Source organism: Anopheles coluzzii, chromosome 2 (genome assembly GCF_943734685.1).
Source record: "Anopheles coluzzii chromosome 2, AcolN3, whole genome shotgun sequence".
NCBI lineage: Eukaryota > Metazoa > Arthropoda > Insecta > Diptera > Culicidae > Anopheles > Anopheles coluzzii.
The window spans coordinates 92,289,620-92,315,526 of NC_064670.1; the positions used below are offsets into that span (position 1 = coordinate 92,289,620).

The window sequence follows — 25,907 nt, forward strand, 5'->3', positions numbered from 1 at the left end:
TTTGGATTTTATCTAAATACATAATTCCCTTGCTTTTGGAAGTAAAATAACAAAGTCGATGTCTTACCCCATCAGTCACTGTTCGCTATGGCCACGCTAAGGTACCTGTGATCTCACCTGCTCGTCGCTCAGTTCACTCCGAGCTTTCCTGGAATTCATTCCGATTCGGCGGGGCTGTGTGTGCGAGTTCAGTTCTCTCGCATCTCCCGTCGTCGGTGTTTGTGCGGTCCGTCCGGTCCGTGGGGGATTAGCGCTATCCCAGCCCAAGAAAGAAAGAAAGAAAGAAAAAAGCATCGCTTCCCCAACGCTGTTTGTTTTGTAGTGTAAGTAACCCGTCCGTACCTGTCCCGTGTAAAGTGTTCCGTAATCTCACTACCCAGTTGTGTGAAATATGAATGAAAGCGTCAATTTCCGAAACAGCCACCAAGCTAACAGCAGCACAGCCCGTTCCGGTGCGTCGTGTTGAATGTGGGGCACGGCAACCCCGCGAAAGGGGACAGTGAAAGGGGAAGAAAAATAATAATAATAATAATACAACGTATGCATGCAGCCGATCCACCGCATACCAAGAGAGCCGCGCGCGTTCACTGTCCGCTGGAGTGGTGTGAGTGAAAACGTGTAGTGTGTGGTCCCCCCGTACTCGCCTACTGCGCCCAACCCCATCCGCCGTCGTTTTGTCCATTTGTTGGTGGGTGTTTTTTTTGCACGCGGCATCCAAGCAACAACTCCCCCCCCCCCACCGACGCTCCGTTTGCATTTTGCTCGCGTGTTCAGTGTGTGCGTGTTTCTGTTGTTTTGTGTAGTGGTCGACGTCGTCGTCATCGTTCCCGTGGAATCGGCCTCCCATTCTCTCCTTCCCCCTGCACGTAAGAAGAAGAAAAGTCAAGGGGAGCCCGTTCAGGTGCGTCACCCTCGCGGTGTGTACGGTTTTGCTTGTAAAGGTGTGGTGTGTATGGGCGTACGAGTGTATGTGTGTGTGTGTGTGTGTGTGTGCGGTGTGTGACTAACCCCAAAATTTAGGCCCCCAAACAACCGCAAACAACAAAAAAAAACGAGAAGAAAGCCCATGTTAGGGGTGATCGGAAGTGAGGTGGATAAAAAAAACAACAAATGGAGAAATAGCTTCACTCTCACCGTGCATGTGTGTGCACTTGTGTGTTAGTGTGTAGTTCTTTTCACCGTTTGTTCTGCGGCGTGGCGTTTGTGTGTTGGTACGGTGGAGAATGGCCGGGGAAAGCAATTGAGAAGCCGTAAAAAGAAAAAAGTAAACATAAACCATCCGCGCATCATCCCCCAGGTGGGCGCGTGCGTGTATGTGCTGTTGTGTGTATGTGAGCCTGTTGAACGTCTTCTTTTTGCTGCTGCTGCTGCTGCTGCTGCATCGGGAAATACAAAAGGTAGGGCAAGCTTCTTCTTTTCCCACTGTAGTTTGAGTGGAGGGTGGAGAAAATGCGTAGAGGAAGCTGCAAAGTGCTTCACTTCTGTTGCTGCAAGTTGTGCAAACATCACACGCCTGTGCCTACTGCGGTGGTGAGTGTGTTTTGTTTAGTAAAAACTCGTGCTAGTGGTCCGAATGCGCGCTGCCCAAGGCATTCCACGAGGGCCTTGGGAAGAAATTGGGCAACACAGAGGTTAGCAACCCGGAAAGAACACACCTGTACAATAACAACGGGTGGAAAATATGCTCACGTTGCTACCCCTCACGTTGAACGAGAGCGCGTTTTGGACCGAACGGGACAGAGAGAGAGAGAGAGAGACACGAGAAAGCAGTGGGTGAAAATATGAATTCCAAAACTCGTGTCCAGTCGGCGCAACGTGGTCAGCGAGACGGCGGAAATCAACCGGTTGCTCTGGGGCGTAGTTGTTTTGCGCGTAATCCCCCCTCCTTCCACACCGGTGTGCGCATGATAATTCTGGAACGAGGGGAGGAAGGAAGAGAAACAAGGGTGTGTTGGGCTGGGCTGGGCGGCTAACAACAAGTTTTGTTTTCCCTGCTGGCGAGACAAATGCTTCCAGCCAACGTCGCGTCCCCAGCACATTCCCAGCACAAGGGCATCCAGAGTCGGACGTGTGTGTGTGTGTGCTTGTGCTTGTGTGATTCCACCGGAATCAAGGTTGATGATATGAGGAGGACTTGTTTCTCCTGTTATTTTTTCGGCGCTTTCCCTTCCGTCCCGCTTTGTGTCGACGTTTGCGCGTAGGAGAGCTTGTATTATGCAAATCGCTTTCGCTGTGCGCGCGCGCAAAGGCTCTGGAAGGAATGCGCGCTGGGCTGGGCTGCTCACCACATCGCCACGCAACAGCAAAGGAAACCGGTATCGCGCGTGAGCTGAGACAACGCTGGGGCGGCGGCGCGTAGTTGAGCTGTCAATTTGCTGAGCTTTGTTTCTTCTTTCTCCAGCAGGCCCAACACCAACACTGGCGCAATCTTCCCGCCTAATGCTTCGCCGTCTGCGCGGGACTGTTTCTATGGCGGAACAGAGGCGGAAGATGTGGCGTGGCTGCGATGGATTTAATGCGCTCTACCGGTTTTCTAAGGGACTACGGAAATTCTAATCCAAATTAATGTGCACATGGTTGTTGATGTTCGAGTTTACACAGTTGCATCCGTGCGGGTAGGCGATATCATCGTGGCTCCCCAGATCTGTGACAACGCATGCCACCACCGGTCACCGGTTGGGCCCAAACGTTTGCACAAAGGTTTGCTCTGTGCTCTCGGTCACGCTTTGACATCCGATGGTCGGGATCGCATGGATCGATCATCAAAACTTGAGTACACTTCGTTGGCTGACTTAATATATAAGGATGATTTTAATATACTTCATCTTTGAAATATTAGATAGCGGAATTTGGGGTAAGAGTGCCATGGGGACAACAATGTCTACACGCGTTTTTTCATTAAAACTTTAGTTTAATTGCCAAACGAGTATAGAAGTTGGTTTCTTCCAATGAATAGATATACTGTGCCTAATTTCATATGCATTCATATGCATCGTCGAGCAGAAAACTATACCTTTCAACCATATCAAATAGACTCTCAAAACAAAGAGGAACGAAGGGTCGAGAGAGGGTACAAAAGTTACTCAAGACATACAGTAGTGCCACACACGTGAAAGAGTGCAAATATATTAAAAAAAAGCCTATTATATTGAGATTACCGCCTTACCCTATGCGGGGGACGCTCTTGCTCCATTGTCCAAAAAATCACGTCTTTTTGACGCCAACACGACCATTTTTAAAACGCTTTAAACACTGTTTTTTTAAACATGGTATTGATACTCCAAGATTCCGCTACTTGCAAAAAGAAGCAATTTTTCATTATTTGAATACATCAGAACATACTTGAAATTCCTTGTAACGTTGTTTGTTCGGTTAGAGTGGTTTAAATTTAAATAAAACTATGTGTTTGTGTACCGTGAAGATCCAAAATAAGGACAGCTTCAAACTCCGGACACTCGTCATGATTTTATTGAATTTCTTCATATTCAGTTCCTGGCCATACCGCTTTTTAATTTTACCTAATTGCCATGATGTACTAGAATCATTTAAAAAATGTGTCCTCAGCTCATATTAGGCCATTATGCCACGGTAAACAAATATTTTCGGACTGTCAGTTAACCGCCGGAGGCATTCTTAGCAGTTTTGCTTTTTTCTCAAATTTAGAAGGTTTGCTGATTAGTAAAGGGAGTTAAACAGAGGCACGGTCGATTAAAATTGAATCAGTAAGAAATTATTACATGTCAAACATGTCTTAAAAGTCCGTAATTCGAAGCAATACGGTATCTAATTCATAACATGTAATATAATATAATTTTTCATCGCGATCATTGAAGATATTGACGAACTGTTCAACCAGTGCACGGCCTAAGAGATTTTCACAGTTTTCCCATTTGTTTTATTTATTTTTTTTCCCTAAACACTGCTCACTTTTCAAATAACCTGTGTGAGGTGGCATTGGTTTCGCTTGTGAGAAGCACGAAGAAAAGAAAAAAAAAGTACAATCACCACCACCAAACAACGAAATGAAACTTTTGATTTCTATCTACTGACGTTAGCAAACATTTTCACGCGAGCCATTTTCGCAGTGAACCGTCCCCCGGCTCCCTCCTTGCCTCCCTGACTTTTCGTTCAGTTGTACGTGGCACCTCTTCACCCTGCCCTGGCAGTACGGCGGTTGGCCAGTGAGAGATGCAATTGTTCTTTCTTTGCGGCTTCCTCCCTCCCTTTTGCATGCTAATGACTGTGTGAATCAAAAGTTTCACTACCATGAGGCGGGGCACAAGCGGAAGGGTTAGTGCGTTTTCTATAAGATTTAGCTAGCAAAAAAAAACCCTCAAAGCCCCTCCATTCGTAGGAAAAACCCTTATCTACCTGTTTGCGCTGTGTTAAGAAGCAACTATTTACTACGTACTTAAAATGTATTTCTCTATTAAACCAGTACAGAAACGCTGGTAGAGGGCCCCACCATCGGCCTACAAGTTACTACGCTTTTTGTTAGCTGCAACTGCATCGTTTTGTTTAATGAATTCACCAACACGCCGCCGCAATGCCGACCGAGCTCCGAGTGGTGTGTGCACCGGCCGGGATGATTCACCCCTTTCCTTCTTAACGCGTTGGTCACGGACACGAACTGCGCATACGTTTCCAGCTTGCCAGCTTGGTTGGCGTGTGAGACGTTTAAAAGTGAATGGATACACCCCCCCCCCCCCCCCCTACCGCCACTGCAATCGGTGGTCACAGGTGGAAGTGCGTTTCCATGGTCACATTCCAATGTGCACCTCCTTCTCGTGGAGCGTGGGGTAAACCATCCGGCAGAAAGAGCACCCGAGGGGGGAGGCCATGGCCTGTCCAAGCGTCGTGTGCGTGATGGATGGATACCAAATAATTTAATTCGTGTCTTCACTCTGTTACTTGTTTGATCAATCGAGGGAATAAATGTGCAGTGGTGGTGGTGATGTATCATCGTCCGTTGCAGAAGGTTCATTTTCACAGTTTCAAAGCAAATTTAATTTAAAAATATATAGAGATAATGAACTGTATTTCCTATGCGAGAAACTATATTTGATTGAGCTTACACACGCAGCAGCAGATTAGATTTGTCAATCTGCTAGCAATCTGCCGTATACAAGACCGTAGGCTTGGCCGGTCTGGTGGTACAGTCGTCAACTCGTACGACTTAACAACATGCCTGTCATGGGTTCAAGCCCCGAATAGACCGTGCCCCCATACGTAGGACTGACTATCCTGCTATGGTAACAAGAAGTCACTGAAAGCCATGCTCACTTCACTAGTGGGTACAGGCAAGCCTTGACCGACAGTGGTTGTTGTGCCAAAGAAGAAGAAGAAGGCTTGGCATCATGGGACTGTGTGACATAGGGTAGGTGCACCAATTATGCACGAGTTGGTACCGCGTTTGGATTAAAACTCAAATTGTGACGAAACTACTGAATAAAAATTCATAAACAAAGGGGAAGTAGATAGGCACATATATTAGCTACATTATTGCTTTTATATTTTGAAAAAAAAAATACTTTTTACAAAAGCTATAACCGTTTTCCAAAACCTCTTCCATATACCAAATGATGTGTTATGTGTACTAATTGTTGTGCTAGTCCAAAAACTGTGCTAGAATTGTGTTATCAAACAAAATTGATTTCCAACACTAAGGTGAATGTTTTAAGGAATTTTATCAATTACAAAATTTGATAACTAGATGCTGAAAATCAATTAAATTTAATATTTTAAAGATAAAGTTTTGAATGTCAATTTTGGACGATAATCCATGCGAAATGACACAACTGGTTTATGCTATCTGACAGCAAAACTTGTAGGCATGGAAATAGCACAACAATTGGTACATGCCCGCTTTTCTTGCACCAACTGTTGTTCTATTTTTCAACTCGATACAGGGTTTACTTAGCCAATCCGGCATCGTCAAAGCGTTATCGGTCGCCGTAAATACTTTTTCGGGCGACGTAAAACCTCAATTGGGCACTGTCATTTCTATTCGGGCCTTGTGGAGTATGAATCGGGCAAAATACAGAATGAATTGGGCCTACTTTATATTTTGTTGCTTTCTAGCTGTAATTAATACTTTTTTGCGAGTAGTTTAACTGATATGTAAGAAAATTCACTATTTTTAAGTTTAACTACATAAAAAATTATTCAAATTCCTTTTTTAAAATTTTTAATTCAAACCCGTACAATGCAATTTGGTTTTATTTTTTTAAATATAATATGTTTGGTGATTTAATAAGGTAAACATTTTAAAATAATACATAATAAGTTAAACAACATGCAAAATACGTATTTTTAAACAACTTGATGGATCAAACACACCGGAGCGACCGATTTGACACCTTCAAGAGTAGGACGCTTTCATTCTGTACTTTGCCCGATTCATACTTCACAAGACTCGAATAGAAATGACAGTGCCCAATTGAGGGTTTACGTCGCCCGAAAAAGTATTTACGGCGACCGATAACTTTGACGATGCCGGATCGGGTAGGTAAACCCTGTAAAATAATTATTTAATATTATTACTATTAGAATCCAATTAGAATCTTACAGCACACCATAAACATCAACATATCGATAAAAGAACACAAATGTCACAATACACCTTACATACAAAAACAGATATGTGTTAAAAGCAAATGACTCCGGATAGTCGAAGCTAATAATAGAGAAAGTAAGCCTCTGAGTTTGGAAAATCGGACCTAAGTCTGATAGAACATAGGAGGATAAAGCCTTTCTCGCCAAAGAAAAAGAAGAAGAAGAAGAATTACATAATTACATAATCAAAAACTGTGCTGTTTCAGTGTAAATGAGTCATAATCGAAATTTTAACATCATTCTGTTGCTTTAGTTTACGTATAAATTGAAAGTTAATAGCACTAGCACAACAATTAGTGCTAGCACAACAATTGGTACTCCTACCCTACGTCAAAAAAGCAGCGTTAATTTACACTTGTCACATGACATAACAAATGTTAAATTAAATTTGTTTGCGGCTTATGTAATTTTGTACATTTGCATGTGACCTCTTGCTGTCTCTCCCTCTCTTCACTGATGTAGTAGACTTACATCGATGTTTGTACGCACAGATGTAGACCACGATCGTACGCAATTGTACGATATAACAGTATGATTCGATCAATTAACATACTCCACCCGCGATCATAGAAAGCAACACCAAACACCCAGTACTATAGACAAAGCACTTTTTCTGCCACCTCTCTTACCCTGTTGTGTGTGGTAGGCCGACATCGAGTTGGGTTTATTAGATGCACCGGTTTGTGTGGGGGACGTTGGGGGGGGGGGGGGAGATCTCGCCATCGCACATTCGGTGCACCTCATTCAGGTCAGTTGCAAAGAAGCCCTTCCCATCGTCGTCACCTCCATTGATACAAGATACGCTGATGAGACCGATAGGGTGGTGGTATCGATGAATACTGATGACCTTCTCGGGTGTTGGGCAGGGCGTGTGCAACGGTGCACAGCAACTGTGTGGCGTCATGGAACTAAATCTTACCGGTTTAGAGTAATATTTAATATCATCTCGTGCTTGAATTCTATAGAACCCTCTCTCCCCCCATCCCACCAATCCCGTAAGTAGGTCCGTGAGTAGTGTGCAGTGCGTTTGTGCTAAACACTTCCAGCTCAAGCGAAACGCGCACCAAGGCCGGCACGCAAAAGCGCATAGCCGGCTTTCACACACAACGGTCCGTGCGTTAGCGCCTCCTCCGGTGGTGTGGCTGCGGTGCAACGGAAGTGAAAACTTGTAGTAAGAGGAGGGGGTTTACTATCGGCCAACGATCGACTGGCCGCTGGCCGTCACATGGGATGGACGCCGGATAGCAATTACTGCTGTTGATGGGGCTCACGTTACTCCCTTCAAATGCACCTTTCGCGGGGTCGGGTTTGGGGTGTGAAACATTAGAAGTATCAGCAATGATGCTCCCCATTCTCGCCCTCTCCATCCAACGGTTAGAGACAAAAAATCTCTTTTTAGCTTTGCTTTTTTCCGCAACAGGGTAGGTTTTATGGCTCATTTTTGTGCAAAATAAATGGTTCTATTTTTTGTTGTTGTGGGTATTTTATTACATTTCTGTTTTTTTTTCTTCAATTTCCCACCATTATCTGCCCAGGCGAACTCTAGTTTTGATTCAGTCCGTCAATATTAATTGCCTCTTGTCATAGGCCGAGCTTTTTGCAGACGGCAATCTGCGGAGATATTCAAAGGAATGTTTAGCATGGGAAAATGCTTTCCCAAATGGTTTGGTAGTAAAGCTTAATCGGCTATAGGGCACAGGGCAGCTGAGAAGATCGAGTAGCAAAAGAAAACTGTAAAGAGCTGGACGAAACTAGGCTTGGGAAATTCAGTTCATTTTCATGAACGTGAAGTTCTTGTACTAGTTCAGAGATTCATTCGTTCATTTCAGTTTATGCATATATGGTACATGGTTTCATTTCACGAGAAGAATATAATTACTTTATTACATCTTGAAAATTATTTGGCAGCCCAGGACGATCTTTATTTCGACGGGTAGGACGTTCTTTTTGTGAATGATTTGGTCATACGGTTCACGTTCATAATTCTGTTGGAGGAGATGAACGACCTGGCGTACTAGGGCGTCCTTTATTTCGACGGATAGGACATTCTTTTTATAAACAACTCTGTACATTATGATTTGTAAAGAAACGAACGTTGATTAGATGAACGTAGGTCGTTCGTTCTATATAATGACCTGAATGAATTGTACGGTTGTGGTTATTGGGGAACACCTCCAGAACAATACACGAAATCAATACCAGTCATTCCTGTTAAATTGTGGCTTTAAAGGCACCAAATCTTAACTGTAAGTAGATAATTTTGTTTTAGTTAACTTGAGTGATTGTTTGTACCAGCATTAATCAGATTGCTCAGAATAGCTTAATGAATGGAATTAAAAAAAGATACTAACAGCGATTTGGACAATATTCATGGAGTCTTCGAAATTGGCATGTATTTTGAGGTATAAACAACTCTGTTAATACATGATTTTCCAAGTCACATCATTATTCACCGCTTCCAACGTGTTTTTCAACAGCTGTCAAATGGTGTATTTGCATCATAATAAAATTTCAGTTCTTCCTGATTTTCAACACATCACAAAGATCTGTCACACTCAATCCAGCTTGAGACGTGTTGAAAATCATGTGGAAGAACTGAACCATTATTGTGATAATATCATTTTGCAGCAAATACACAATTTGACAGCTGTTGAAAAATATCTTGGACACAGCGGTGAAAAATTATGTCCACATTCGAAAGTGTCTTGGAAAACCATGTAAAAACATTAGCGTTTTCTTGAAATTTAAAAAAAATTACCAATAATTTTTCAGACTTTTTATATCCTATTCTAATAGAACATAATATTTGTCATAAATATGCTTAAATATCATGTAAAAATAGTTTGATTTAGACTAGAGTGAAACATTATTCATTAACAAACAAACTTTCATGCCTAAGAGACAAAAATGTATGTACACTGCATGTTTAGAGTCTGCTTGCAGATTGCATAGAACAGAATTCATCCAAATTTGTGAAGTTTTGTGATCTTGTTTCCAAAGCATGTTATCGCTTCCTATCAAGTATATTTTCACAATCTTTCAACGTTTCTCGAAACACGTTTTCAAATGTATTATATTTTAGAAATATCGCTTGCTCTGGTTTACGTAAATGTTAAGCGTCTTTTCCACATAAAACCATATATTCCTGTTCATAAAGCGATCATCTCCCCCAACACTTGTGCAATGAATTTAGACGCTCGATTGCTTGCTCATCTGGAGCGCTGTGGGCCACTTGTGTCCATGTTTGACGTAAAACGATCATAACGGACCATCACGAGCGGGAAGGGAAGCAGCGGGTGTCGAAACAGTTACGATGAAGCTCCAGCAAAGTGTAGCAATTGCGCTGCATGCGTGATTTACCCCTTTTTTCCGTGCCTTCCTTTTGCATAGTTCCCAGTCTCCCCAGCGCACGCCACTGTTAATGAGCGTATGATGGGGTGCAGGAAAGTTAAGAACTCATCCGAGGCGGCAACCGACTTGTCATCACATCATCCGTTGATTGTGTGTGTGTGTGTCTGCGGGCTGTGGAAAATGTGGATCACTACTTGGCGTTCCTTTCCACATGCTAATTCCCAGCGCTAAGCGCGCTGTGTATTCCACCGAGCAGCTGGGGCTGGAACAGTTTATTTTCGGGATTTTCTTTTTGTACAGCCCTGCTGTAGCCACCCCTTTTAGCCACCGGAAGGCGTAAAAGTTGGCCGAAAATTCATGACGCTTTATGGTTGATTAGTTTCCGCTCACGGGGGTTTAACGGCTCAGTTCCCTTTGGGGGCTCGCTGGTGGTATGTACACAGAGCCAAGAGGAGCTCTCGGATAGGCAAATAAACGTCCAAAACTGGAGTGGACCAAACTTCGCACACATCTAGCAAAGCCAGCGAATTGTGGGTTGAATTGCGATGGAAAGGGGCAAGCCACATATATCCCGTTGATCGATCGTCCATCTGTTGTTCGTGGCGGTTTGAGGCGATGCTGATGATGGCACCTCTTTCAGAAGCTTCGCAGCGAATTACGAAATCGATCAACTGGGGGAGGGCGTTCAAACACACACACACATTCTTTTGACCCACATGGTGGAACCGCGCCGGTGAATTCCTTCCGAGCATTACTGTGGTTTGTGTCATCATGTTAGGCGGTCACGGTTGACCGGTTGCGTTGTGTGTGTGTGAGTATGATGAGGGCTGAGGAGGGGTAGATGGGGATAGAGAAGGTAGGATAGTGTTCTAATAAATTCTATTACAGAACGCGATCGATGACACGCGGTCATTGTGTTGCTGATGCTTCTCGGTTTGGGTGTTTGTATGAGTTCTCGGTGAATATTTAATAGGAAAAGAGCCAACGTGTTTATAAATTATAGCTGAACATAACATTTGTTTTGTGATTTAAAAATCTTACTATTTTTAATCGTCTTTAGTCACATGTAAAATAAAATATCTTCGGTAAAATTTACTGATGATTTTACATGTAAATCGATCAGGACATTGGCATATTTAAACTGATAACAAAACCAAATCACAACACTAAATAAAAATAAATAACGAAATATAAGAACAACACTAACGGAGATTGTATTTTATATACTCTTATTTCTAAGCTGTTCATTGTCTTACTCAGGCTAATTTGGTTATTGAGTGAATAAAGAAATAAATGTAAGAAATGATTTTATTTGTAGTAATTTGTAATAAAGTAATATAAGAAATGATTTTATTTATAATCGTGTCATTTGTGCAGAAGACAGTGGGCGAAAATCTTTAAATCACGAGAGTTAAAACTTAGATCACAAAGGAAGCTACTTAAAGGACGTAACGGAATTTGGTTTTCACATATGGATCCCATCCCATACGATTTGCCTATGCTGGCTCAACAAATCATTTTTATCATTTCTGAAACTAGTTTTCACGACATAAGTCATTTCAAACGATCATGTAGTTCCGAAATATAGACTTTTGCCTAACGTTAATGATTGATAGTTATATTTATCTAATATCAGCAACATTTTATCGAATATGGACGTTAAGATTCGTTAAGAAATGTATACTTTCCGGCCAGATCTGTTGCATGATCATACATGTGTCAAGACAGTTTTCCGAAAAGGGGAAAAAGGACATGTCCAGATAGCAGCAAAGTCGGAGAATATGTGAGGAATCTGACGTTAGGGTACTGTCACTGTATTATATCGGTCTCATGTAAATTCACTTCCAGCTGCGCCGTGAGTTTGTAATATCAAATTCTTCAAACTCTGATATCACTTTATATCAAATCATTATCACACATTTAGTGCCTATAATTTGTAGATCAATATATTAGAAAACACAATCGATAACTTTTTGAAACACCTTACACTCAATTATACAGACGGATAGGCGAAACCAGTAGCGATGTGGGTCAGTTTTTATCGACCAGAATCGAATCGAAACTAGATCAAATTGCATAATGCAACAGATTGCTGACGCCGAAGAAGACACGAAGGAGGGCTTGGCTTTGGTTTGAAAGGTCGCCGAAAGGGGTGGGAGAATTTTCACGAAATGTGATAGGTGACTTATGAGTTCCGAGCAGGCCGTGATTGATAAATTGATTTAACCATCTGAACTTTCTGAATTTCCTTTCGAACGGGTGTGGAGCTTCGAAGCGTAAACCCTTGGCTGTTAGGAAGAGGACGTTCAAATGAAGAGTTTTACATTATTGTTGAGGTATTAATTTGATAGTACCAAATTCAGCATGTGTCTAACATTTTTGTTAAAAAAATAAACCTCACAATGTATTTCAGTATCTATTGGAAAATGGTACAACCTTCCTTCAAACCCTTGATATCGATTGACCCATATTCTAAGCTGAAGCCACTACCTTTGCGTAACAAAAAAAAAGCAATCAAACACAATCCAGCATTGTTCCTTACGCTCTTGCCGCTTGAAGGTATCCAATTAGTCTCGCATGAGATTCACTAATACCGTGGACCACCTCTCTGTATACACCTCGTACACACAATGTGAGTGTGCAATGCACTAAAGAAAATTACTCCGCATCATACGATATTCAAATGAGATGACCATCCCCGTCCAGACTTCCTGCTGTGTCTCCAGGTCTTTCCATCCCCACCCCTCTCTCTCTCTCTCTCTCTCTATTTCTTAGCGTTTGCAGTTGCGTCGTTGAAAATCCCGCTCGGGAACTTCTACTTAGCCGTCATTTTGAATCACGCAACTGCATCCAGTTATTCCCTCTGTGTATGTGTGTGTGCTTTGAATGGCTTTGTATGCATTTTCCTAGTGAGTGTTCTAATGAAATTGGCTCGGGCTGAACACAGTTGAAGCACACAGTGAAGCAACTGCACAACTGCAACACCATAAAGAACCTAACAACAATGTGGTGTGACGTTGCTGGTGGTGTGTACAGGGTATTGCAAAAAGGTGGAATTGTTCTTTTATTGTTTCGTTCAACTTCAACACATTCTTCCAAACCGACACAATAGCAATCCGGAACAAAGTTCTATAATCTATGGTGAGGGACTATGCGTAACAGGTGTTGAAGGGGCGAATTCGGCGGGTACTTTCGGGGAGGGCTCCCCGGTGCTAATTTATTCCTTGCGTAGAAATGGAGAGGGCGAGTGAAAGAGACGGAACACGTCGTGAGTCGGTTTCGAAAAAGTGCGCCACAAGATTTACGCAATACGTGTGCGTTTTCATTTCCATCAATTAGCATAATTATTTCGCAGTACATTCTAATGGGGGTGAAATGTAGTTATCGCTTGGAGTAATTGGCTGTTGGAAGTAAGATGTCATTCTTTCATTAGCAGACCGTTGGGAGCTATTTTATTATTTGATTTAACCACTTTACAAAATGCTTGGTTTTGTTATTTTGCCTTTAAAGAAAAGGAGAAGAAAAATGGACCGAACTTTGTTCGACCGTGTTTCGAAAGACAAAAAGAAGGTGGCATAAGTTTAATGTTAGTTTGGTTTTAAATTTCGGTTCATATTTCCATTCTTCTTCAAATGCACGAGAGAATGCTGTGGTGTGGTGGTCTATCTGCAACCAAATGAAGATATAAAAAAACACCATCCCAAATGTTGCAATACCCCACCACCACCACACTGAAGGGCGCGTAATTGTACACCCCACTTGCACAATCGTCAAAGCATCGAAAGATCAACTGGTGTTAAGCTGTGGTGCTTTGCAGCAAACGGCGACGAGCTCGTTCTGGAGAAAAGGAGAAACGTGAGCAAAAATAACATCCGGTACCGTTTGATGGTTCGGTCGCAACGAGGTTGTTGTTAACCATATAGTGTGTCAATGCCAGAACTCTGGGAGTGACAGAGAGGGTGCAACGCCGCCGCGTCTGTCAAGAAGTGGTAGAATATGGCACTATCGTGTAACACTACCACCAAGGGCAAACCAAGGGATGGGGTAGGATTAATTTCGTTATTGAAGAAATCACCTTTTTGTGTGCTACGAATGTGAAGGTACCGCCAGAAGAAGAAGTGTGTGACACGGACGCCGACAATCATCACCAGCAGCACGTGGGCGTTCATATGACGCCATTTGTCTCTGGGCTGAGCATGTTGACATGATGTCGCACCGGTCTTGTAAATGTGTCCCGGTGGGGGACACAATGGTTCAAGAAAAGGGTCACTGCGTTACAGCGTCGACCACATCGACCGACGTCGCCCTCGTCATCATAATTACGGTGATGTGTGATCACTGTTTGGTTGGTCGGTCTTGGGTTGAGGAGGGTGGTGTTGTTTAGGTCCCGCGAGGGTGATGAGTTCAGGAAAATAAGCAACCTGCCTGCCCATTTGGTCGTTTATTTATTGTCCAATCAGCCGAGCCAACACACATTTGCTCATGTGTCATATGCTTGTGATATGGAACGTGTTCTCGCCAGCAGCTGGGCTAGGTGAGGAAATAGTTATGCAAATAGTTAGCTCGTTGGTGTAACAACAGGTGGTTTTGCTATTTGCTATGCTGCGTTGTTGTGTGGTTATGTCAGAAGCATTCCGATTGAAACAAGCTAGAGATCGATTGGCATTTAGACGATCAATACGATGATTCTCTTGCGTGCACACTCACGCATGCATGCATTGCCAGTTGTGGATAGTACTAATAGAGGCACGACTCAGGAAAGACTGCATTTCAGCGAGCAATTTAATTAACACTTTTCGAGATCAACTGGAGGAGGATGCATTTGTAATCTTTTTCTTATTGTAGCGACCTTTATATTCGATTTAAACAGTTCAAGTGTTGTCCCGCTTATGTTTATGCGGTTTCCACATTCAAATTATTTTATTTTCAAATATCCAGCTATGAAGTTCTGCAAGAGTTTTGTATGGACTAGTCTTTGACAGTTGGAGACTGAAATCATGTAAACACTCCATACAAAACCACACATAAAACTAGGCCTGCAATTTTCAGTCTAAAATATTCTAGCCTTAAAGCTAGAATTAGATTCGAGTTTCTGCTCGAAAAATGGCAAAACAAGGTGGTGTTTACATTTATCCCAAGGTGCATTAAAGAGATCTGGTGATGGAATCCAAAATCGAAGTGTATGTTTTTTATAACTTTGTTAATTGATTTCACTGTTTCCGGCCTAGTTTTCAGTGTGAATATCATTATTCACAACTTGCAAGATATTTTTCACCAGCTGTCATTTGTGACAGCTGAGCTGTTAAAAAAAACCTCTTGAGATTGTTAAATAATGACGTTCACATTAGAAACTGACCCGGAAGACAGTGTAATGCTTCACTCAATTCAAAATAAGTATGTAAGCATGAATTTGACCATGTTTAGTACACAAAAACACATAATAAATAAGGAAGCATAAAATGCTTCAAATTTAAAATTTTATTAGGATTTCAAATTATGTATTAAATGATTTATCTTGCCTACATGTTGGGATTGACAGAGTGTTGGATTTTGGATAATAACCATGAGTTCCATTTGATTCTTATCATATTTACTTTTACATAATTATAATTGGAAGTCTCTCTCTCTCTCTCTCTTGTTGGCCTGCTCACGAAAGAGCACATGTCCCGCGTCGTGTCATGACGCTCGACGCTCGGCCCAGTCAACAATCATTCTCCAGCCTGTAGCCTCCCATTCATGTAGACACCCGATCTCCGACAGGTCCCGCTTCACCTGATCCAGCCATCGAGTTCGTAGTGTTCCCCTGTGCCTTATGCCGATCTGGGGATCGCTGTCGAACACCTTTTTGGTGGGGCATGAGTCCGGCATCCTCATGACATGCCCCATCCATCTTATCCTGCCTGCCTTTGCCACCGTCAGGATGCTCGGTTCGCCGTACAGCTCAGCAAGCTCGTGGTTCATCCTTCTCCTCCACGCTCCATGCTCGAACACACCGCCAAAGATGGTACGGAGGATGAGTCGCTTAAACACGCCCAGAGCGTTTGCATCCTCCGCTCGGATGGTACAAGACTCGTGTCCATAGAGGATCACCGGGCGAATCAATGTGCGATATATCTCACATTTCGTGCGGGCTCGAAATCTTCTAGTTCTCAGCAGTCAGTGAACCCCATAGTAATATTGATGCAATTCAATTCATGCAGCTTTGCGTTTGATTCGGGTGTACGCCTCACACACCGCTGTCCTCTTGATGATTTCATTTCATTTCATTTCATTTATTAATTTCAATATGTCTGCCTCTGGGGTTGAACATATAATTGCTTAAAACCTAGTTAGCCCTATTGGTACTAAACTAACTGTAACATAACTAAACTAAGGGGAAATAGAAAAGGATGTAACAGAATGGAAATCCATAGTGAAAAGAAAATAAGCAGCGGATAAGAGCAGTCCGATTTCCTAAACACCTGGAAGGAACATACCAACATAGTTGGGAAAGCAAGTCTGGAGCATCTATATTCCCTCGTAACAAATTGCTGATAAATGACACACATACTTTAGTTCGTCTAGATTCGAGGGTGTCGAGATTGAACAATATGCAACGATCACTGTATGACGGTAATGCGGTGGTGGAATTTCCAAAGAGGCGACGATATAGGCACGCCTTAGAGTTTGTTATTCCAACCTGCCCTGTTAGTACAGAAGGCAACAGAAGCATACTCAACAACAGGGCGCACTAGGGAACAATACAATGCCTTAAGGCACCTCAAATCGGCGAAGCCCGACGTCATGCGAAAAATAAGGCCAAGGTTTGAATAAGCTTTACCGATGACCAATTCAAGGTGACTATCGAATGATAGCCTTTCGTCTAACATAACACCTAAATCGCAAACACATAACACCCTGTTGATAACAGTGTTATTAAGAACATAATCGTGAATAAGAGGGGAATGACGACGACAAAAAGAGATCACGCTACATTTACTAGGACAGAACTCTAAGAAGTTTGACGCACACCATGAAGAGAGGGAGTTAAGAAGAGATTGGAGTGCGCTGCAATCATCCTCTTGCATCACTGGAACAAATACTTTAATGTCATCTGCATATAGAAGGAGGTTAGGAGATGGGAGAATAAAACTAATGTCGTTTATGAATAACAGAACCAAGAGGGGACTTAGTACACTTCCTTGAGGGACACCAGAAGAATTGGAAAACGGTAAAGAAAAGGACGATCCGTAGCTTACATGAAGATTTCTATTAGAGAGGTAAGACCCAATCCAGTGAACGAAAGACGTAGATAAGCCTAATTTAGAGAGCTTCATCAACAATAGTTTATGAGATACTCTATCAAAAGCAGATTTAATATCAGTATACACTGTATCAACTTGGTAACTTGTATCTAAGTACTGGAACAATTTGGATATGAACGACATAAGGCTAGAGGTAGTGGAACGTTTTGGCATAAAACCATGCTGATTAAACGTTATATACTGCTTCGATAAAAACAAAAGCTCAGAATGAACGATGATTTCCAATACCTTGCCACTAGCGGGAAGTAAGGAAATACCACGAATGTTCAATGAGCAAGCATAATGTCGTCCGCGAAGTCAAGAAATTGAAGAGACAGATAGAGGATCGTGCCACGGATGCCCTGTGGGATTCGAACGATTCCGACATCAAGTTCGACTCTGTTACTTTGCACTGCGCCCTTTCATAGTGGACTCTGACAGTTGGATCAACCTCCCAAGGAAGTGGTACCGCTGCATGATGTTCCATAGCTCGTTCCGGTCTATGGTGTCGTAGGCCGCCTTGAAGTCCATGAATAGGTGGTGAATAGGGATCTTGCGCTTTCGGCACTTCTGGATGAATTTACCTCCAACAAACCCAGCTTGGTCGCTGCCGTAAATTTTTGTAACAAGGGGCACTAATTGGATGTATCAGACATTTTTCATTACTTAAGAGTAGCATAAGGAGGCCACAGAAACTTTTTGCTCATCAAAATCATATTATGACCTCAAAAAGGGTGAATTCATTAATATCCACAACCATAATTGTTTGACACCGAATTCAGGTGTTTTGGTTAATGTTGGCTTACAAATAACATACCATTTATGATAACCTTACATGATTTATGATACAGAAAGACTATCTGAAGAATGGTAATAAAGTTTGAAATCTAACTTGAGAACTGGCTAAAATATGTGTAAAAAAAACTGCGAAATTTTGGGTGTACAATCATGTGAACCCTTCCGCCGGTCTGGTGGTACAGTCGTCAACCCGTACGACTTAACAACAATATGCCCGTCATGGATTCAAGCCCCAAATAGACCGTGCCCCCATACGTAGGACTGACTATCCTGCTATGGTAACAATAAGACACTAAAAGCCGAGCTCACTTCACTAGTCTATACAGGCAGGCCTTGACCAACAAGGGTTGTTGTGCTAAAAAAGAAGAATCAATTGAATCACTCCAGGTTGCGAATATATGGGAATATAAACGTGCTAACAGATGTAGAATTTGTCAGCAACGTGACACAACAAACCTTGCAACGTGAAAAAATATTTCATTTTTCATTCATTCATTTAAAATTATTAGCTTTTATATGTATGTAGGAGCTCATAAATGTTTAGTATGTTACCCTCATCGTGTTTTCAATCACCGATGCAACCTTATTTTAGTGCTTCTCTAAACGCTCGTTAATTGAAACGATCGTAACCCGTTGCATTAATCCGTCAGCTCCGACACAAACCTCCCCACCCCTAGCAGCCTTCTCAAGAAACAACTCCTATTTTAGAATACAATGTGCTATTGAAAGCCGCAGCGCTCTATTAGCGACCCGCCAAAACTCACTCGACATGCAAACGAAGTGGTGGTGAGTGATGGTGGTGGATAGGTTTGTATCGCTGTTTGTTATTCCAGTCTGACTCGCTGCAATCCAATCACGGCTCTTTGCTCTCGATGCAATCTTTGGAATTGGAATTTTAATTACTTTCCCAAACCGCCCATCCATCACACGCGGGAAACGAACGAAGGGGAAACATGCGGTCGCCGGAGGAACTGATCGGTGTGTCATACCGAACAGGGGAATAAGCTTCACTGTCGCGTGTGTGTTGTCCAACACTTTGTCCACCAGCAGAGTTGTTTGTCTCTGGCTCTACGCTTTCTCCCTCTCTCCCTCTATCCGGTTTGTAAGGCGAACTGATAGACGGGAAGAGGCACGCGCCTTTAATCGTTTAGCTCATCAGCCCAGTCAACATCCAGCGAGGGGCGAAAGAAAACTTGTCTTTCAGTGAACCCGTTAATTGATTTGTTTCTATTTCTGTTGTTTTTACTTTTCAGCACCGTTTCGTCGCGTCGCAGCACACAGTTCCAGCTCGAGCGATTAGTTCTTCCACTCCAAAGAAAAACCGGTCAACAACTCCGTCCTGTGATCGACGTCGGGGGGAACCTGGGACAGCTGTAATTAGTGCTCGTCCCTCTCGGCTGGCGGTTCCTGTGTCTGGCTGGTGTACCTTTTCACCTTGACAAATCACGCCGGACACGCAGGAAAGAGCCATCCGCCAATAGTCAGCGGGGGGGCTAGAGGCGCGAAGTGCGCAGCCGTTTGCCGGAGGAAGCGAGGCGACGAACAACGCGGGGACAGGATCAACTCGCAGCGCGCGAGATGCGACAGCATTCGCGTGAACAGCTAGCAGCGGCCCGTTACCACCAACACCACCAGCGACAGCAGCAGCAGCAGCGACATGGCGGGAATTAAGCCGAACGTTTACGCCGTGATAGTGACCTCGGTGGGATTCCTCTGTCTGGTCATCAGTGCGACAGCCGTCGGCGTGCCGGTATGGGCGTACTACGAGGGCCGTGGAATAGGTCAGTCGAAGAGAGAAAGAAGGAGAGTGGTGTACGGTACTAATGCTTTATTATTTTTGCTTTTTTTTCTTCTCGCCTTTCTGCAGAGGATCGTGGCTATTTCGGTCCTTGGCAAAAGTGTCAGGTGCTCAGCTATCGGGAACGGTGCGGTGATATTGGACGCTTCAAACCGGACGGTAAGAACGTGCGGCCCCCGACTACGTGAAGTGAAAGTGAAGCACGAGAGGGAAAGAGCGTAGATTAGATATACTGGAAGATGCGGAGAATACACGAACATGAAGCTTTATTTTACCGTAGGGAACATACATACCATCATGTTTTTGTTTGTAAACGATTTAATTGAATGGGCAACAGATTGCTCCAGCAGTTAATGAGGAAAGGCGTACAGCGAAACGATCTCTCGCTAAACGAACCCAACCACCGAGCCCGGATGGGTGAACGCCGTTATCAGCCGGTGGGCCCATTTCGGTTGATCGCGCGGCACCATGTGGCCCGCATCGCGCACCAACACTTCCACCAGCCCGAACGCCAGCTTAAAGTAGGCGGCAATTTCCCCGTCAAACTCGAGCGTGCCGCGCGCCACGCCGCGATAGTAGTTGGCCCCGTCGAACTGCAGCATTTGCAGATAGTTGACCATCATCGGGTACGCGCAGATAATGTCGAGCTGGCCGTTGTAGAACATGATGCGATAGTGCTGCAGCAGCTCCGCTATCCACGGCGCGACGCTCTCGAACACGTCCTGCTCCAGGTACCGTTCGACCAGGTTCGCTTCGTCCAGATCGTGAAACGGCTGGTCGCCGACGTGCAGAGCGCGCCTCGTTTCGTCGAGATTTAGAAACGCTACCAGCGGCACCGCATCGGACGGGTCCTCGGCCGTGTGCAGATAGTTGTAGTACGTCTCGAAGCCGCTCACGTTACGGAAAAACGAACCACCGCCGTTCGCATCGCCATCGAGCAGATCGTCCATGATCTCGAACGCGCAGCGATAGTTGCCCTTGGCAATGCAGGCCGCCACCGCTTGCTCGTCCTGCTCGAACCGTTCCAGCGCATTGCCGTCGATCAGTCCGAGCTGGTACAGGTACTCGCCGTAGTTGAGCTGATTGACCGGATCGCTGTACCCGTTGCCGATCGCCATACCGGCCAGTTTCACCCAGGGGTTCGATGAGTTGCTATTTTTCTGATGAATCGTGTAGCCCAGCGCGGGAACATACTTGCCCGCGTACGATTCGCCGGTAATGTAGAACGGACGGGTTTGCAGGTCGGGGAAGAGCTTCAAAAACTGCACCACAGCCGAGTACAGCTCTTCGCCGATCTGCACCTGGTTGCGGGCGTACCCGGCCTCACTGTCGGTGAAGCTAAAGCCCGTCCCGACCGGATTGTCGATGTACAGCAGATGGTGGTTTTCGTACCAGGAGTGCGGTCGCTCTTCCGCCTGCAGGTCGGCCGTGATACGGAATGGGCCATTCTCCTCGAACAGCCCGAACAGGGACGAAGCGCCCGGACCGCCTTGCAGCCAGAGCACGAGTGGTGCCGTGGTGCGGTTCGCTTTCGCCGGGAAGTACCAGAAGTAGAGGTTGGAGTTGAAGCGCTTGTCCACGGTGAGAAAGCCGGCGTACGATTCGAACCCACGGATGCGGCTGTGCTCGACCCGTGCCGCCTTTTGACCTTCCGCGATGCGTCCCTGCTCGATGTACGGTGTCAGTAGCAGCGGCTCACCATTGTTGCCTTTGTTTGGTGAAGATGCAAATCGTGATGTTGCATCGCGGGGCCAAAGTTTTTCGTACGGATTGATGAACAATCCGCTGGTGGATGCGATGAGCAAGCTTAGCAGAAGAAACAGTTGTCCTTTTTGGGACATTCTAGCTGAAAAAAATGCTACTTTTACTGACAATATGCGATGTACTGTCTACAAGCCACTGACACAGACTGATAGGTTCTTATCGGACAAAGCGAACGATCATCAAATTATGGTTTGTGGTAGTTGTGTCGACGGGACAGGCTGAACTCTGATTTATTTACGGGAACAGCGCTAACAAGACGGTGCGATGTTTTATTGATAGTGTTACTGAGAATGTGTTGGTGAATTTGTTCCTGGTGCACTTTGTTGATGAACTTACAGGGGTTTTCAGGCGTAGTGTACCTTTGGGTACAATCTTCCAGACTCTTTTCTTTAATAGAGATGTTGATCCTACTAGCTTCAACATTCTGGACTCGTAGGGGCAGTACACACACCACTCAAGCCCGAAAGGTGAGCCGATAGTACTTGATTCTATCTTCACCATTAACGTTCACCGAATGAACCTCTGCACGTAGAACTAAAGCAAAGTATACGGCAAAAGAGACACAGGACACTGCAATTTACGGACGTAACCTTATTCTCGGCTGTGTTTCGGGGTTGGACGCCGAAACACTATGGAACAAATTGGCTAATGATGTTGAACGACTTTCGGCTGGTTTCGGCTGTTATGGTTGTACTGTACCGTGTGATCGCGGCCTTTCACACACCACACAATTATAATTGGAAACTAGAATTAGTTCCAATAAGGATGAAATCGTATCCGCATCCACTTCTCGAAGATTCAGATCACTTCCCGTGCGACAGAGTCCAGAAAGTGTGCCAAAAATATCAGAAGAACCCTTTAAAAACTCTGTGTACCGTTAAAAATTGATATAAGAAGTTCATGATGTGGAATTTGGTATACCGTATTTTAGCGGTTATAACGATCCTCCTGACGAATTATTCAATATTTATGAAAAAAGTCTTTCTTTCACTTGACAAAATTCAAAAACAACTTTGTCCATGTTATCAATTTTATTCAGATTTTTGTTTCGTCTTTCTAGTATAAGCGAATAGAACGCTAACAGCTTGTCTTCGTATTACCGAGTTTACCTTTAGTTTTGCTTTCATGAGTAGTTGGTTTTTATGAATTTGAATCATCAGTTTAAAACACCAGTGAATTAATTATTTCTTCAGTGTCCAAACCTCTTTTTTTTGCTTATTTGCTCAATTTCCTTGGTCATACTCCTTGCCTTTACATTTACATTTATGTAATGAAATGTAATGTCTCTGGGGTAATAAAAAAGTTGCTTCAATTTGTATAAAGCGAAGAAGGAATTTTATCCTAATTAGCCATGTATGAACTACAAAGTCAGTCAATTATGTTGTTCATGCTCTAGCCCAGTCTCTGATGTACTTGCACAATCATCCATCTAATAAGTTTAAAGATAATAGAAAATGAAAACTCTCCAAATATTTAATCTCAATCGTGCAGCTAATTAAGTAGAGCAATATTGAACCAAAACTTCTTCCATACGTCTTTCGCCACATCTCTATCAGCCGTCGTGTTCGTGAGCGGACTGCTGGCGGTCGGCGGATGCGCCCTGTTCGGCATCTTCTGCATCCTGAGCATCATCCAGATAGCGATGATATCGTCCCGCGATCGCGTCTGCATGAGCTACAAAGCGCTCGTCCTGCTCAAGCTGGTCGCCACCATACTGGCGGCCGGTCTGTCGATAGCGGCCGCCATCCTGTTCGCGCTGCAGACCGATGACTACGCCCGCGGCTACCAGATCACCCGGGGGATCTCCTTCTATCTGCAGATTCTCGTCACCGCACTGTCGCTTGCCCTGCTCGCGCTGGCCGCGTACGATCGCATCCTGACGAACCGGCCCGATGGTGATCCGACGATGCTGTCGAACGCTACCGCCAATGGACGAGGAGGAGCAGGAGCTCGCACCGGGTCAACGTACAACAATCCCGGCTTTCGAGAAACATCACACAATCCAAATGGTAAGTGGGGAGAGAGGGCGAATGAAATCAACACAATCTCTCACACATCTCTTACTCCCTCCCAACAGGCATTGCAGTGACGGATTCATCCGGACGGCCGTACTCCTCCGGCATGAACGGTAGCATGCAGTCGGTCAACACCACCGTCACGACCGTCTCGAACGGTTCGACGATCGGGTCCGGGTCGGTGACGAGGACGCCGCTACGATCGAGCCTTAAGAAGCCCCGCCCGCCCAACTCGACCACGGACGGGTTGGGCATCCGCAATCCGGGCTACTCCGGCGGCAATCAGTCGCCACGGATGCAGCGCAACGGTAGCGTTAAGAAGGTGCGCATTCAAACGCACAGCACAGATGTTTAGTGAATGGCTAATTAGTGAGTAAAGATTGTCAATCGTCGAACACGAATAGAGAGAAAGAGAGAGAGAGAGAGCGCGCGGGTGACGACACACACGCACACACGCCCAATCGCGCTCGGGTCGCTCTGTTCGCGCACTTTTTCAAACATTCCGTCCAATTGGAAACCACAAGCGTCCAGCTGTAGTAAGCTTACAGAGAAAAACAAGGTACTGATTTGTAAATAATAGTATTTATGCGCAAAACTGTCGCTGTCGCTATGCCGGCGTGTGCTATCTTCTAAAACGCGAAACAATCCATATTAGCGATAATCGATAATCGGCAGCAACAAATCAATCAATCGGTATCAGCAGCAGCACTATCAAATTGAATTTAAGTGTAAGAGTTTATAAGAGAGAGAGAGAGTGCAAGAATCGTTAGTGTGTCGACAGTCAGAGGCACACGTGTAGTGCACTATTTTCCTATTGCTTTCCTATCTTAAATTGTGTGGCAGATCGTTCCACTCACATCAGGACCAAGTAACACAAAGGATGCCTTACTTAGGTTGTTCTTATTGGAATGTGAAAGTATTTTAGCAAAGCTCGTTATTTCATATTAGAAATAGGGTAATCACCGCGTAATCTCACGTCCCCATTTTTCTCCACTTCCTGTTCGTGTGAAAGTGTTTGCACCCGCTGTTTCGTAGTATCAATGATAGTGTAAAGTATTGGATCCCATTTACCGTCCATGATGTTTGTAAGGATCGATACCCGCTAAGCGTGAGAGTACTAGAGAGTACTCTAATTGTGGTACCGGCGCACCTTTCTCACACGCTTGCGCACACGCGCAGCAGCCTTACGTTGGGCCATTTGTTTTAATTCACTAGCTGGTAAGCGTAGTTTTAAACATTTCTCTTTAAACACACTACCTACACACATATCCTGAGCGTAACAATTATTGTGGTCTTCCAAGTTTATAAGCGTTAATGTAGTATCATCGTTAGAAGCAAACAACACACGTTCCATTACCAACTTGGCAATGCATTCCGTCCCGAGGGAGAAGAGTATTCTCGTTAAATTAGTTAGCATAGTTTTTATTCTCTCTCTCTATACTGTGTAGTCACGTTGTTATACACTGTCGTTGTTCTCGATGTAGAAGGATTTTGAATCAGTTTAACATTTTTAACACCACCGTCCACTATGTTTTAATGTTAATGGTTTAGGTGTGAGATACCGGTTGCGATGTCTTAGCCAGGTGTGTACTGTATTCGCTTGTCTTAAGAGCAATAATTGCAGCTAACCACGATTCGCTGCTATCGAGAGATGTGGTGGATAGTAGAAAGGATTAAAAAGATGATCTAGCAAAATATTAAAATAAAAGACAATGGCAAACACCGGTCAAGAAACAGGCGAAAAGTCGGTAGCAGCAGCTCATAGTAATGGTATGTGAAAACTTATCTCACTGCACAAAGTACGAATCCTGGACATAAAATACTTCCTTTTATAGGTTTTCTCTAGAATGAACATCAGATGTGTAAGTGTATCTAGCAATGAAGCACAGCTTTTGTTTTTTTTAAATCGAAGTTAATAGAAACACACAATGTTTATTTGTAATTATCTCTAGCATGCAATGTCAGAAAAGGCAATAACAAACAAGAAAAGGACCACGTGGAAGACAGTAGTGCGTTACTGTGATTCATTCAAAATGATCATTCCATAATCTGTTTTTTTACTCTTCTATTCGGTCTAAGTAAGCTTTTCTTTCGTATTTCCGTTGTGTCGAACCGTTTGTTTTTTAAACCGTACCGTGGTGTGTTAGGGCGTATGAAAAAGGAAAGTAGTAAAAACTAATCGAAAATCTGTAATAAAATTGAAAGCAAAAGATCACAACTAGCTACTCGTAGTAAAGGCCGAGGGGAATCCCCAAAGTTACAATCCAAAAGATGCTGCTTTAC

The 25,907-nt window shown here is 43.9% G+C and overlaps 2 protein-coding genes across 2 annotated transcripts; one reads left to right on the forward strand and one right to left on the reverse strand.

Annotated features, from left to right (window-relative positions):
* The first annotated feature begins 149 nt into the window (after positions 1–149).
* LOC120953756 (uncharacterized) lies at positions 150–25,842 on the forward strand. The gene is made up of 5 exons (XM_040373987.2): positions 150–1,397; positions 19,301–19,828; positions 19,915–20,004; positions 23,166–23,618; positions 23,687–25,842. The coding sequence occupies exons 2-5, from the start codon at positions 19,705–19,707 to the stop codon at positions 23,977–23,979; spliced, it is 960 nt and encodes a 319-aa protein (XP_040229921.1). The 5' UTR covers positions 150–1,397; positions 19,301–19,704; the 3' UTR covers positions 23,980–25,842.
* Positions 19,861–23,147, reverse strand: LOC120953754 (vitellogenic carboxypeptidase-like). Its single transcript, XM_040373984.2, has 2 exons — positions 20,139–23,147; positions 19,861–20,025 (listed from the first exon to the last, which is right to left on the reverse strand). Exon 1 carries the CDS (start codon positions 21,684–21,686, stop codon positions 20,232–20,234), a length of 1,455 nt encoding a protein of 484 aa, XP_040229918.2. The 5' UTR covers positions 21,687–23,147; the 3' UTR covers positions 19,861–20,025; positions 20,139–20,231.
* Positions 25,843–25,907: the final 65 nt, after the last annotated feature.

Excerpts from the sequence above, each read along its gene's own strand:
- LOC120953756 (XM_040373987.2), top strand. The coding sequence starts at position 19,705 with ATGGCGGGAATTAAGCCGAACGTTTACGCCGTGATAGTGACCTCGGTG. Across the intron at positions 20,005-23,165 it reads TGGACGCTTCAAACCGGACG|CCGTCGTGTTCGTGAGCGGA; the intron begins GTAAGAACGTGC and ends CATCTCTATCAG. Across the intron at positions 23,619-23,686 it reads AACATCACACAATCCAAATG|GCATTGCAGTGACGGATTCA; the intron begins GTAAGTGGGGAG and ends CCCTCCCAACAG.
- LOC120953754 (XM_040373984.2), bottom strand. The coding sequence starts at position 21,686 with ATGTCCCAAAAAGGACAACTGTTTCTTCTGCTAAGCTTGCTCATCGCA.